The sequence below is a fragment of the Lasiodiplodia theobromae genome (genome assembly GCF_012971845.1).
Source record: "Lasiodiplodia theobromae strain AM2As chromosome Unknown scaffold_32, whole genome shotgun sequence".
Lineage (NCBI taxonomy): Eukaryota > Fungi > Ascomycota > Dothideomycetes > Botryosphaeriales > Botryosphaeriaceae > Lasiodiplodia > Lasiodiplodia theobromae.
The window spans coordinates 215,789-229,899 of NW_023336511.1; the positions used below are offsets into that span (position 1 = coordinate 215,789).

The 14,111-nt window shown below is 55.0% G+C and overlaps 5 protein-coding genes across 5 annotated transcripts; 2 read left to right on the forward strand and 3 right to left on the reverse strand.

Moving 5' to 3' along the window:
* Positions 1–589: 589 nt before the first annotated feature.
* Positions 590–2,325, reverse strand: LTHEOB_9538 (Siroheme synthase; the record flags this gene model as incomplete). Its single annotated transcript, XM_035519136.1, has 4 exons — positions 590–1,403; positions 1,459–1,578; positions 1,638–1,719; positions 1,818–2,325. The coding sequence occupies 4 exons, from the start codon at positions 2,323–2,325 to the stop codon at positions 590–592; spliced, it is 1,524 nt and encodes a 507-aa protein (XP_035368765.1).
* A 467-nt stretch (positions 2,326–2,792) lies between these two features.
* On the reverse strand, positions 2,793–4,486 carry LTHEOB_9539 (Siroheme synthase; the record flags this gene model as incomplete). The annotated part of the gene is made up of 2 exons (XM_035519137.1): positions 2,793–4,129; positions 4,189–4,486. The coding sequence occupies 2 exons, from the start codon at positions 4,484–4,486 to the stop codon at positions 2,793–2,795; spliced, it is 1,635 nt and encodes a 544-aa protein (XP_035368766.1).
* A 1,018-nt stretch (positions 4,487–5,504) lies between these two features.
* On the reverse strand, positions 5,505–6,434 carry LTHEOB_9540 (Cortical patch protein; the record flags this gene model as incomplete). The annotated part of the gene is made up of 4 exons (XM_035519139.1): positions 5,505–5,763; positions 5,833–6,015; positions 6,073–6,370; positions 6,425–6,434. 4 exons carry the CDS (start codon positions 6,432–6,434, stop codon positions 5,505–5,507), a joined length of 750 nt encoding a protein of 249 aa, XP_035368767.1.
* Positions 6,435–7,147: 713 nt separating this feature from the next.
* On the forward strand, positions 7,148–8,321 carry LTHEOB_9541 (37s ribosomal protein; the record flags this gene model as incomplete). The annotated part of the gene is made up of 5 exons (XM_035519140.1): positions 7,148–7,213; positions 7,279–7,464; positions 7,525–7,827; positions 7,898–8,253; positions 8,309–8,321. 5 exons carry the CDS (start codon positions 7,148–7,150, stop codon positions 8,319–8,321), a joined length of 924 nt encoding a protein of 307 aa, XP_035368768.1.
* A 2,405-nt stretch (positions 8,322–10,726) lies between these two features.
* LTHEOB_9542 (Heterokaryon incompatibility protein) lies at positions 10,727–12,389 on the forward strand (the record flags this gene model as incomplete). Its single annotated transcript, XM_035519141.1, has 5 exons — positions 10,727–10,787; positions 10,840–10,892; positions 10,947–11,086; positions 11,138–12,183; positions 12,262–12,389. 5 exons carry the CDS (start codon positions 10,727–10,729, stop codon positions 12,387–12,389), a joined length of 1,428 nt encoding a protein of 475 aa, XP_035368769.1.
* Between the last annotated feature and the right edge of the window lie 1,722 nt (positions 12,390–14,111).

The following is a 14,111-nucleotide window of genomic DNA, read 5'->3' on the forward strand; positions in this document are numbered from 1 at the left end:
GCGGCAAAAATTCAAACTACTTGACCGTGCTGTTCAATATCATCTTCCACTTGTTGCAATTATTTTCGCCCATGACATGCTTCTCTGACAATGCATGCTACGCAAGGCATAGTGTCGATATAGTAAGGCCGCGTCGACCGCGGTCTTGTTGAATATTGACGTCCACATCGACGCTTCAGCTGCCCGTGAATGTGCCTATCTGTGATACCAGACACACCATTCTCTCAGTCGAAATTTCGAGGCTATCCGGTTGTGAGCTTACGTACTGAACTTACAGTCAATTTGTGTTACTCCTGCGTATATTAATACAATACCATCTTCTGAGATATTAGCTCCAAAGAACTCCATTGCTACCTGCCGATCTAAAATTCTATCATACCCTACCACACCCTACAATTTGCCTTATTCAATCCGAATTGACGGAGGTGAGAGATGATGCGCATCGTATCAAGGAAGATACCTACTCCTCAACGCCTGGCTAATCGTACTCATCTTGCTAAGCCCACCCTGATGCTGCATGTGGCTGAGCAACTGCTCCTCCAGAGCACTCTGCGTAACGCTCGCATCTGTAAATGCCCCAAGTTAGCAATCATCTACCAAGAATGTCTTTCACAAATGTGCACTTGCCGTCTAGATCGCTGAAGCTGCTTCCCATGCTAGGTGTCCCTTCACTCCCCTCCCTCTTCATGCCCGGACTCAGCCGCGCCAATTCCGCCCTATGCCGTGGGCTCAACGCGCCGGTGGCCGGCCCGCCAGAAGGCGAGTACGGGGCGGTGACGGTGCCGGCGCGGCGTTTCTGCCTGCGGCCTGCGAAGGCGCCTTGGATGGCTGGAGAACCGCTTCCGGCTCGCTGCCTGTTTCCGCCAGTGCCATCGTCGCCGTCTGTACTGCGCGCGTCGCTGGCGGAGGTAAAGGACGAGTCCATGGTCGCCGCACGGACGGGCTGTTTGCCTGCAGCTACGGCGGACATAGGCGGGCGGGAGGCGCGGGGAGAGTCCGCGGTGGCGTGACGGTTAGACACATGTTCTACGGGCCGCTGTTGGTGATGGTGCGTGTGGGAACGTCGCGGGCCGGCATGAGCACCTTGATGCTGGGGCTGTCTGGTGTTGGGAGCGGTGCGGCGGCGAGTAGGTACCGCGAAGGGAAGGAATTCGTCGTCGTCATCATCGTCATCATCACCTTCAGAGCGCTCATCGCCGGCACGGTTACCATAGTCTATGGTATCGTCATACTCGATATCCACGTCGTCTAGACGGGGAAGACCAGGCTTGGATGGGCGGGACATGAAGCGTGGCGGACGCTTGAACAATTGGCTGCGGCGAATCGGGTTGTCCTTGTCATCATCACTAGATGAAGATTCGGACTCGGACTGGGACATCTGCATGGAAGTCGGGCTCACGGTCCTGCTTTGGTTACGGCTTGCTTCAGCCGTCGGCTCAAGCGTCGGAGAAGCCCTACGTGGCGCAGGCGGAAAAGACGAGCGGAACGAGCTGCGTAGCGGCTGCCGAGGGCTCTGAGGCTGTAGCTGAAGACGACTCTGAGTGATAGTCGTAGTCGAAGGTGTACGCGAGAGTTGACCTGCACGCCAGCCGTCAGCCTTCCTCCGTGAACTGAGAAAAGAAACATAAGCTGCCTACCTCCCACTACTGGTGACCCAACCGCCGGCCTTCCCGGCACCGGACTGTCCCTCGACCTGATCGACAACGCGCTCACGGTTCTCTGCGCCGCAGAGGCGCCACCAGCGCCACCATTACTTCCCCCTCTCTTCATCGGCACGCCCCCCACATTCCCGCTCCCGCTGCCTGCAGTCCCCGCACCGGCGGCAGCAGCAGCTCCACCACCAACCTTCCTCATCTGCGCCCTCACATGCTGCAGGTGCCGTTCGTACAGCCAGGCCGCCTGCTGCAGAATGAACCCCTGCCCGACCTCGAACCGCGTCGCCAGCTCCTGCCAGTTGATCTCGCGCCGCTCGCTCCCCGGGCCACCACCGCCGCTCATCGGCCGGCTGATGATCTTCCACAGCGCCTGGTCCTTCATCGCGTCCCACTCGACCTGCGCCGGGTCCACAAAGTCGCCCCGCGCGAACGGCAGCCGCACCAGCACCGTGTAGTGCACCTTTGGCGTCGACAGTTGCGGTGTAGCACCGCCGCCGCCACCGGTGGTGCTGGTGCGTTTGGTACTGGGCGTCATGGTGGCGTTGGACAGCGTGCGGGTGCGGGCGCGTTGAGTGGTGGTGGAAGGGGGAGGAGACGAGGCTGTTGTGCTTTGAGGCGGTGGAGCTCCCGCCGCGGCAGCGGAAGAGGGCGTAGGAGGAGGTGGTGCCATGGCGAGATGGCGTGGGTATGGAGATGTCAGTGGTGCTTCGTGACTTTGTGCATGGATGGCGTCGTTAGAAGGCGAGAGTAACTGCAGGCCCGTTGCTGGTGCACAAGCAGCTAACAGGTGATGTGCAGTCAGTCCGCAGCTCCCCCGACGCGATAAGGAGCCGATAAGCTCTTCCCCGGACTTGAGACGGCTGCCTTACCGCTTTCGGCCTGAGAGCCGCCGCCGATCCCGGAGGCCACTACGGCAGCAGCTCATTAGGTAGGTTTGGATGTCATGTGTCTGTACAATGAAAGTTGAATTGATGCTTATGTCTGTGCGTCCAGTCGTCGCAGTCATGTTGAATCTTTTTAGCCACCCATATTCGCCGTACTATGCGTTTTCCTTGCATTAAATTGCCCCAGACCAGGAATCCCCCAATTACGCCATCGATGCAGAGTATTGCGTTTCGCTTTCCAAAAGAATTGCTCTCAAGCAACCACAGCTTCAGCTTCCTTCAGCATCTCCAAGTCGCCTTCCACGCTCAACTCCTCGAACCCCTTAAAGCCATCCTCGACAACCCACTTCTGGCCTCCCTTCCACAGAACTTCGCATGCCGGACCCACGACCAGCAGACCCGGCGGCCTGCTACCCTCTTCCTCGACCGCAGTGCACACGTACTCCAATGTCGTCCTGATAACACGCTGATCGGGACAACTCGCACGCTCGAGTACCGCACAAGGCGTCTCCTTCGGCCACTTCTTCGCGTCGTCCAGCACCAAGCTGTCAATAAGCGCGGACAACCTGTGCAATGCCATCAAAAATACAACGGTCCTGGTCGGCACGTACGCGGGCGGGTCAGGCGCCGCTCCCTTCCTGCCAGTGCCGGTGCAGATGAGGACTTGGTCGGCAACGCTGCGGTGGGTGGGAGGGATGGCTGCGAAGAGAGGGGCGCTGAGGGCGGAGGTGATACCGGGCAGTACAATCGGAATGTGGCCATGAGCGCGGAAGAAGTCGTACTCCTCAGCACCGCGGCCGTAGATGTAAGGATCGCCCTGCTTGAGACGCACGACAGTCTTGCCCGCCTGCAGACCCTCAAGACCCATCTGGAGCAGCTCTTCTTGTGCCTTGTCGGCGTTTCCGGGGAACTTGCGGGCGATGAAGACGGTTGTGCGGCGCGGGACGAGGGCAAGGACGGGCTCAGGAACGAGCTTGTCGGCTAGAATGAGGTCGGCGGAGAGAATTGCTTTGTGGGTTGCGCGCGTGAGGAGGTCCGGGTTTCCGGGCCCAGAGCCGGCGAGGATAATACGTCCTCTCCTACGACGCCGGTCCACCGCTCTCGGGCTGAGACCAGAGCTCTCAGAGTTTGAGTAGCTGCGCAATACTCCTTCCACATCCTCGTCTGTGATTCCTGCTAACCGGCGAAGGGGCCAGTACTCGCAGATCTGCGCCAGCCAGCGCATTCGCCGACCGCGCGCGGCCTCCGCATCCTCCGGTGTCACTAGTTTGTTGAAGTTTGCGCTCTGGCCTGCATCGTCATCTTCAGCCTCAAGATCCATGGACAGCTCTGCGGCGTGATCCTCCTCCCAAATCCTCCTCCGCATGACACCAAGCCTCTCAACTGCCTGGCCGAGATCCAAAGGCAGAGAAGCCGCGATTTCTCGACGGATCCGAGCCGACAGTTTGCAGCCCTTGCCGGACGTTGTCACACCGATTTGTAGCGGGCCATCCGTATGCGTGGAGAGGAGCGTGAAGGTACAAAGATTCGGCGCATCGGCAACGTTGATGGGGATTCTCAAGCGTCGGCACAGTGTGGAGATATGTGTACCTGTCGAGTAGCAGTCAGCATCTGGCCCATGAGACTCCAACCGTTTGCACAAGACGTACTCAGAGCGGTTTTGCCACCCAGCGTCACGAAGACAGCATCCACGACGCGATCAACCTCTTCTCTGCCCAATGTTGTCAAGTCATTGTCCTCAAAGTCGCGCTTCACCCATGCGACTTCGCCGTCATCGATGCGCTTCATGAGACCATAGTGTATGCTTGCATCTGCAGGTGCAATGAGGACTGGTTTGGCGCCGACCTCGAGAGCGCGCGTGCAGCGGGCACCCGCGAGTGGGTTGGATCCGACAATAAGGTGGACGTGATCCGTCGAGTCGACAGCCGTGAGTAATGCGGGAGCCATGAGGGGCGGCGGGGCGGCGGGAGCGCTTCAATTCAGGATGCACAATGCCACGGCTCAGGAAGAGACAACAATCCCCGAATCCAACGAAGAGCGAGTCCAAGCAATTAAAGCAGCTGGCAGACACGGAGAGTAATCGGAGGCGCAGTCATTTAACTATGGGTCACCAGGCGCGCAGCGGCCTTTGAAGAAATTCCAGCGAATGGCCGATGGCGCAATCGCAAAAAGTTCTTATCGATACGCCGGCCTTCCCGTTTTCGGCATAGCTCAGAGAAGCTGCCCGCGGAAAAGTCGAGGGCCAAGCTGCTCGAAACCAGCGTCTCCGGTGACAGCGGGGAGATAACGCGTTCTGATGCTCTACTGGAAGATAAGACGACGCGAAGCAGCATCGTCTGCGCGGTTGTTGAAGCCGCGGAGACTCTGAACGATGGGATCTCCCGACGTCTCGTGAACGGCGGCAACGTTGGCAATCCAGGACCGTTTATTGGGTGCCGATGTTGCCGATGTAGGAGCTGCTTCGGCATCCAAAATTCTGGCCGTGTTGCAATCGTCGGTGCACGCAGGGAGGTATTGATCACTGAGATTGGTTACTAATAAACTTCGAAGCATCTCGACTGCGATCGCAATCCCACTAAAGTATGTTGAAAGCCTCAAAGCTACCCAATGATGCTTTGAGGCTTTCATTGGCTTGCAATGCAGGGATCCAGCACTTATGCATGAGCATGGTATAAAACGAAGACTTCATCCTTTGTAAAATTCTATTAAAGATACATAACGAGCGTGTTCATATTGGTATCCAACGCAGCTGTACGAATATCATTAAATCTCAAAGCATGCTAATGAACGATCAACGCTCATTATCGCTAAATCATCACCCCCACATGTCTGTACATCATCACAGTCTGGGTCGACTCCGGCCTCAAAGCATTGTAGTCGTGGTATCATTCATCTTCCGTCCCTCGCCGTTATCGCAGAAAGTCGACTCAATGATCGTCGGGTATTTAGGTGTTTGAGGGCTGGTTTAAGAGTATTCGTCCTTAACGCGGCGCTGGCTTTCGGCATCAATGAAGCTACCACGTGAGCGCGTGCTACTCTTGCGGCCGAAGAAGCTGCGCTTGGTGTAGACGCTATCCTTGCGGTGAGCGCCGCTCATGCAGAATAGGACGGTTGAGATTAGGAAGCAAGCCATGGCACACCACGTGAACGCATAGGCCTTGACGCCCAGGTGGGCGGATTGGTTGTTACTCTTGAAGGCATCGCGGCCCTGCACAGTCCAAGCGCTAGTAGATCAATGGTAGGTTAGCCGAGGTAAAGGGAAAAATATTGGCATGTCGGGTGACAGGACTTACGTCATCAAAGCTGCGGTGATGGTCTGGAAGAACAGCGCGATGAAGGTGTTGAAACCAGACAGATAGCCGCCGAGTCTGCTGCAAAGTGCAAGCAGGCCGGTGAAGAGAGCAATGGCAGCGAAGAAGACGGCGATCAGGTAGAAGGCAAACATGAAGCGCGAGAGATAGTAGTAGTGGTGGGTCCTTCGGGGAAGTGTTAGCAGCTATTTGCTCTGGGTTGAACGGCGATTCCACACGTACCCGATGAATTGGTCGGGAACACCAGTCTCGGTGCCAAAGTTGCGAGGCGGATCAAAGGGCAGGGCAGGGACAACAGCGCCGCAGTTGGCGTTGTGGCCGTTGCTGTCCTTGCCGCATATGGACCAAAACGTCCATCTTGACGGGTTCCTGGTACCCGGAGACACTCCGTCCGTTGAAGCTTCCAGGAAATAAACTTGGTTCTCCGGGGTGCCGCTAACGCCTCCAGATAGGATAACTAGAAATTGGAAAACGATGCCACCAGCCAGAAGAATCAAGGCGGAGAGGCTGAGGAGCGGGCCTTTGGAGGAGAGTCAGGATCTGCCTGACAGCTGTTCACGGGCGGCAAACTTACGGGCTGCCATCTTGGCGGTGGGTGCGGGGAGGCTGGCGGGCGAGTGTGGGGCGCAAGGGTCCGCGCGTGGAGGATGCTCACTGCTGGAATGCAGGGTTAGCAACGTGCGTTGGGCGAATTGCAGAGCTGCGCATACCAGGAGCTGCAAGATGAAACAGATTGTGTTTAAACTGCCGGGCAGGTGTGGAGTACGTAGGTTTTTGAGCAGGCCGGAAGTTCGGCGTGAGGTCATGCTCTACGTCACCGCCACGCCGCTTCCGAGCGAACTCGCGCCGGCCAAGCGCAGCCCAGCGCCTCGCGCAGGTGCGCTCTCCTGAGCCCTGAACGCGCAAATGGTGGACCGTCTCCGCTGCGATCGGCCGTGGCGGTCAGCTGCGCGACTATTGATTCTCTGTCTCGCCTCGTCTTCTCGCAACCGGCTGCAGGTCTCATTCTTCGATGCGCAGCGAAAAGCACGCAGCAGCGGGCAGCAGGGCTGGTTGCAGGACAAAAGCCGGGCGCCGCGTGCCTGAACCCTGCGCTGCTGTCACGGCGATGCACATGCCTGCCGCAGATCAGTCGGTGCGATCCGACCAGCACGCGCCGATCGCACCCTAGCCAACAAGCCACATCACCTGCGTCGAGCTACACCGACCTCTCAACCACGGCTTCCCGAATCTTCCCCACGTCCTTTGAAGCTCTTTGACCCTGCGTCTGCCACTCGCTGCACCGTCCGTGCCCCCCATGGCTACCACGGTCTGGCCGCCGATCCCCACGGATGAGCTCGCCCGTGAAGAGGACGCCGCTCTGGTACTGCTGCTCCCCCGCTTTGGCGCACAGTCTCCCGTGATCTTGCTAATCGCCTGCTGCCTTAGGCTCGCGAGCTAGAGTGGCTGCTGTCGTCGCTGCGCACCACCCTCAAATCCCTCAAAGCCGGCCTCGAGGAGTGCGCCGCCTTGCTAGCTCCGACCGAGCATGGATCCACCTTGGTCGTGTCTACCGTGAGGTCTGAAAGCCTGAAGGGCTTCGTGACGCGTGTGGGTACGCGTATAGTGAAGGGCGTACGTGTTTTCCCCGCCTTGCCGCTGGCTTGCGCAAACTTCGACGGCTGAGCCCTGCAGGACATCAAGCTGCGCCTCCCTAGTCTGCCTCCTCCGCGCGGTGCGACCAGCTACCCGCTGACCATTTCGCAACAACCACAAGCATCCACCCTGGTCATTGAACAGCTGACTGCCGCGCGGACTCACATAAATTCTTGTCTCGATGTCGTCGACGTGACTACGTGGGCCGGCGACGCGAAAAACGCAAACTACATCTCGGGCCAGCTCCAGTTGCTGTATGACAATATTGAGGACGCTCGCCAGGCCTTGAAAGGGAGCTCAGAGGTGCGACCTCAATGGTGGGATCATCCAGCGGATGAGAAGGTCAGTCCACGGGAGCACACAGCCTCTCCTCTTACGCGGCTCGTGCATTTGACTGATCCTTATTGTACAGATATTTGACCCTCCGCTGCCGCCCGAAGTCTCTGTCCATTTGTACCTCCAAGATGCTGCTATAATTCTTGAGATCCGCACATTAGAGCCATGGACTGGTGACGATGGAAGCATTTTCGGCATTCGCAAAGCTATCGCAGGTGCTCTCGGCGTCTCTCATGCGCCAGCACATGATGAAGCGGAGAAAGTATTCACATACCGCAAGCAAGAGGTGAAGGTGAAGGAAAAGATTCGGGTTGAAACCCAAGACCCGAATCTGATCTCGGCAATGGCTAAGTTGAATGCTCTGGAGCACAATGTGGCACTGAGCAGGAAAGCTCTCGACATTGTCATGGGAAAAAGTGATGATGATGGGAGGTAGGTGCAACCAGAGATCGGGCTTGATGCTAAGATTTTGCTGGGCTTGGTATAGTCTCGATGCCTAATAAAAACTTTAATGCTTCACAAGGTGCTTACAGCATTCTACGCTCATGCTTGATTATCGTCCTAGTATCCTTTTTGTTACTGGCAGGCTCTCATTGAATGAGGCAAGCGTTAGTCAACTAATAATAGGTGCTGTTCGCGATCCGGTGGAGGGGCTCTGATGTCGCCATCGAGTTATGTCAAAGTTTGTGGTTCCCGCGGAAACGTACATATGGGAGTGAGACGCCAAACACAAGCCTCGAATTCTCCTTTCTTCATCTCCGCTGCAATGTTCGATTCCTACATTCTGGAACTCTTCTCAAGATGGACGTGATATCTAAGACTACGGCAGGTAGTCGGCCTCATCACTTCAGCACTTGTCAGTGTTGGCGCAGTATGGTGAAGAGCGTGGAGGCACGGCTCGTGCAACACTCATTTGTTTGTAGAGTACACCGATCGATCGTGTGTGACACAAACAGTGTGCTCAAAGTCATGGGTCGAGGTATGGCGAGTCCGTCTCCGCTCTCATGACTGACTCAACTCCATGATTGCCCCGACGTTAGATTCTTCAACATGCCACCGACTTCAACTCTACCGCATATGACGAGTTCCTTGACAATAACAACGTTGGTGCCCTTGACAACTGTCTTCAGGGCGCCGCATAGCTGCAAAAGCAAATTTCGACTCGGATATGGGATGGTATGCGCATTCGCATGTATAGACCCTTATGACGATACTACTCCTGAACCGAGTGAGAAATGCCTTCCATCAGTCGTCAATCATTCTCTTGGCCAATACAGACTTACGTCTGAGGATCTATTGGCCGTCACCACCGCTACAGAGATTTCGCCGTTAATATGTCCAGAAGATTGGTCAACGGTGGTGAGTAGTGGAAAACCCGGTGGGCTCAGCGCTCATGCTCTCTGCTGTCCTTCGTAAGCATTAGCTATCGAGTGAATGCATATCCTTACTTACGCATACAATCAGTGGTTACTATTACGTCACTGGGTATACCCCTTATGGCTGTGTTTCCGACATGCCACAGGGCATGATCCTCACATATCCCAACGGCTCTGGCACCCCCACCTCTATGAAGACGACAACGCTAGATAGACCAATGCAAGTCAGTGCAATAGCTATCGAGGGCTGGAACGCGGTTTCCACCGCTTCGCCCTCAAATTCTTCAGCCGCTAGGACCCAAAAGACATCTGAGCGTACAAATTCTCCAGAAATGAGTGTTGGAATCATCATCGGAGTTCCTATAGGGACGTTATTCGTTGCCATCATCATGGTCCTGTTGATACTACGGCAACGGAAAAAAGCCTCGGCCACAGTCGAAACGGACTGTTCAGACGAATCTCAGCCAAGGGAGCTTGCAGCGGACGAGTGCTCTCAGGAGAGGGCTACTGCATCATCAGAGCTCCAAGCAGATGCGCAAGTCATGGAGCTCCCAGGAGACACGGGCGCTCAAGAGGTCGAAGCAAGTACTTGTGTGGAGCTGGAGGGAGATTTCCCCAAGAAGTCTGCATGATCAGGTATTGCAAAGAGAATTAAACTCTATCGGGGAGAAGATTTCATTGACTGTTGCGCATGCTTTTTTTTTTTCAGATGGTCTGCTTTGTTTCTTTCCTTATTTTCTAACGCGATTTTGCTTAGTGCCTTCTTGTCGCATCCACGATATGCTGCTGTCCGTCTTTTCCTTTTCCTTTTCACAAGCAAATCACGTATTCGATCAGAACTATGAGCTTTGTGCTAATAACACGTGCCTACTTGTGGCTTCACATTTCGCGAGACTCCGGATGATGCCGGGCTGAGAGCGATATGTTGTTCAGATATTGAGGCCGCCTAATGAGGTAAGATGGCTGCCTGCTAGGCGAAGGCTGAGCTGCACACTGCCTCGCTGCACGCTGCTGACATGCTTCACTTTCGCCGTTCCCTAACTTGTCGCAGGTTCAAAATGTGCGTGACTGCAATGCGGTATCGACGTGGACTGGTTTTTGTCGCCCTCTCAACCCAACGGCAATCACGCGGCCACATGTCGACTTTAGCGCCATCTGTTGGCCCCCAAGGCTAGGCTGAAGGCTGCCTTCAGCTCGTTGATGGAAATGGTAGCCCATGGTCGCACATTCGGAACAAAGACTGCCTCGGGGTAGCCGATGCACGCGCGTACTTTCTGGCTGTCTATTTTGATTTTGTGCTATTGGGGCGGTCAGCATATTCCGGTGCTTGATGAGCGCAGAGCCTCCAACATGGCCCCCACGGGTGGTGGCTCGGTCATCCAACTGTTCCTGGATCCCTGCTCCGGCCAGCCTCCCGCCCGCATGCAAGTCATGCATTCCTCAGGCGTTGGCGCATAAAAGCAGCCTCGCCGCCGCAGAGGACTGTGCCGCTCACCTTCATCTTGTAAGGAAATACTTTGTTAGGAAATATGCCGGACCGCTCCATCAGTCCCGGTGTGCGCAGCAATGCCTCCAGCCAAAGCTCGCGTAGTATGCTTCCTTATACAAATTTGCCTCTCTTCCCAGTACTAATGGATCAAAGATTACCAATCACTCGAGCCAGGTTACTGGAAAGGCTTCTTCATCCCGGGAAGAGTCAGTCTCCACAGTAATGCCCTTCCATAGCACGCATACTGATACGTCGTGCAGATATTCATGTACCAACTTCACGAGGAAGAGCTCGATGATTATGGAAAGAAGCAGAGGCTTTTGGTCCCAAAAGCATCATCCAAGGCTGTCTATCGGAGATGTGTTGTAGTGAGGGCTGGAAGAGACAGCTCGCAGTGCTTGTATGCAACTCTCTTCCGTGCTTATCCTCACAGAACTGATTAGTCTTTCAGATACATCAAGACCTACGAAGGCGAGGGCTGCACCAGAAAAGACGTGCGCTCAAAGCAAAACCGCCACGCCGTCGTCTACACCAGCGACGAACCGTCCCGTCTGCGCGATGAGACAAACCTCCGCACCCCCATTCAAGCAGACCCCATCAGTCACGACACCGCCCTTCCGCGCCTGGCCCGCCTCAACTACGACTCCCTCTTCGAGATCTCGCACTCACGCCCTATCTACCCGCTCGCCCAAGTGACGTCCCGCAGCCTGGATGTCATGCTCCGCGACTTCGAAGAACTCAACCCGCCCATCCCCCGACCCTTCACCAGGAAGCGCACATGGGACCGCATGGTCGAAGCCCTGGATGCCACGCACATCAACTCTACCACCAATAACAACACCCTGGCAACCACGATCCCTGCCCACCAACGCGCCCCCGCCGTCCGCTCTATCCGTCCCACCCGCCGCACCTCGACCTTCCCGCCCCCAATCCCCGAAGCGCCACCAACCGCCGTCTCACACCACGTCCAAATCGTCGCCCCGCGCACCGCCGAGCCCGCCAGCATCACGCCCGAGCCAACGGCAGCAAGAAACGACAACAAGCAGCAGCAGAAGCAGCAAGCCGTAACGCCCTTCCCGCAGCGCCACAGCACGCGCGCCGTCCACATCCCGCTGCAGCTCTCGTCAGCGCGCGACGCGCGCGCCACCGCCCCCGTCCGCGCCCTCTTCGACACGGCGTGCGAGCTCAACTTCATCGACCCGGAGCTGGCCCTGCAGCGGCTGGGCGCCACGGCGCTGCGCTACAATGCCAGCAACAGCAACGAACAGCAACCTCAAGTCGTCATGCCCGGCAACGGCGTCGTCGTGCCCGCCGCCGACGGCATGGTAAAGGTGCGGTGGCGCTTCGAGGGCGCCGAGAGGAGCGATGTGGATACGTTCGTCGTCTTCAGGGGCTTGCCGTGCGAGGTCGTCATCGGGAGCAGGACGGCGGTCGAGAGGAGGTGGGGTGTGGGGGGCAGGGAGGCGGGCGTTTTGGGACTGCCGTTGATGGGGTTGGGTGAGTCTTCTTCTTCGCGTTGATTCTTGTTTTTATTTTGTGCGAATTGGGGCTTGTTGCTAACTTTTCTTGCGGCAGATGAGAGGCGAAGACTGCAGGATGATAGCAGGCATAAGTCAGAGCATCGGAAGAAGAAGGAGACGCGGGAGAATGAGGAGATTGAGCGGAAGTTTGCGAGGGAGAGGGCTGCGTTGTTGGGGAGGTGAGATGTTCGAGGGTGTTGTCCTTTTACTTATTCTTTTCCTTGTCTTCTTCTCTATGTTTCAGAAGGGGTCCCTTCTACCGTTGCACAATTTTTGATACCTATGCGTTTGGTCATGAGACATGCAGTTCACAGATTCCCCTCAATAAGTACTTTTCTTTTCGGTCTACAAATCAAGCATCTTTATTTCGACTCACTTGAGTAACCCACATGTGGTTTTCCGCAGCGACCTATTCACATCCTTCCTCCTGCTAATAAGCTTCTACAGTGTACATGTGAAGGAGTGTTCGCTGACCCATTCCTACACCCTCAGTTTCTACCAAGGATTATGCTGCATGTTGTACTTGACAATCTGGACCGCAATACCTAAAGCTCAATAAAAAGAGATTTCGCTATACTTTAGATTATGACGGCATTTATTAAGCCGAAGTGGTGAAAAGCATGTAATGAATCAGATACATGATGGAGTGCATCAAGTTTGTAGGATGGTGGTGTATCTAAAAATAAAGAAGCTGACTTAGTGCTCTGCACTATGAGTTGTTGCTCGTTGCGAAGAAAGTGAGTATAAGCTGACTGGAAATCAGGAATAGGTTTCCGAGTGGCTCACCGCATCACGCCGGCAAAAACGGTGTCTCGTTCTCCCAAGCGTTACGATCTGTTGATCGGTAACATTGGGAAGCTTCTTGTGCAGCATTATTCAATAACTTATGCAATTGGAATTAAAAGGTGGATGAGCAAGCTACCATATGTATCATTTGCAAATTTGAAACCCGTGATCCGGCCAGCTCTCACACCCATGTTCTTGTAATTTGTGCATCCCGTGACTTGGATGTCTACTCACTGGCCACAATTGCGAAGGATTTAAACAGATGCTTTTTAACCACGTCTTCGAAGCAATTCACTACCTCTGCACACCTAGCTAAGCCTGCACTCAGAACCAGCACCAGGCTACCAGTGGCATCAGGCACACTCTTCTTTTTTTTTTTTTTTTTCGCGATAAGACCAACAGCGAACACCTCCTGATCAGTATTAAGTGTGGATGCTGGACCTCCTGTCAATCCTGTGCAAATGATGTCATGTACGACATGTTGGACCGCATTTAATTTCCCTGAAGCACCAAGGTAATGATACATGGAACGCACGTGCATGCAGAGACAAAGGTTTCATTGTTATTGGCACAACTGACACGCCTTGCGTAACCTAATTGCGAAGAATCGGCACCAAAATCAAGGTACCAAGCCGCCCATCAGCCCTCGAAAACAGACCACAAAGCCACCAACCTCATGTGAAGCCTTAGCTACATATATCCTATGACTGAAACAATCCCACACAAACCTTTCGATATCGAAAAGAGGAAAGGACCTCTCAGACGAGAGGTCACCTTAATTCTGTCAGAAAAACAACTAGCCTCGCGAACGGCATACAAACAACTAAAGCACTTTCCCATTCTTTCTCATCTGTTTGATCCCCTTTTCATAAAAAAAAAAAACCGAATAAACCCCAGAAGAGAACCAGAATCATTCAAGAGAGCTCGGAAAAAGTAGCGCTCTCCCTTTCAGCTCCCCTTGATGGCGCCCAGCTATTTATAACAAGGAGAAAACCGACATGTCTATGCTTTGATGCAGATTGCAAATACAAGAAAAGGAAAACAAAAAGCAAGCGATGGATGCCGTTGAGAGCACACGCTCTTTTTCCGTGTGGCTCCTTGACCGTGACCTGGTGCCCG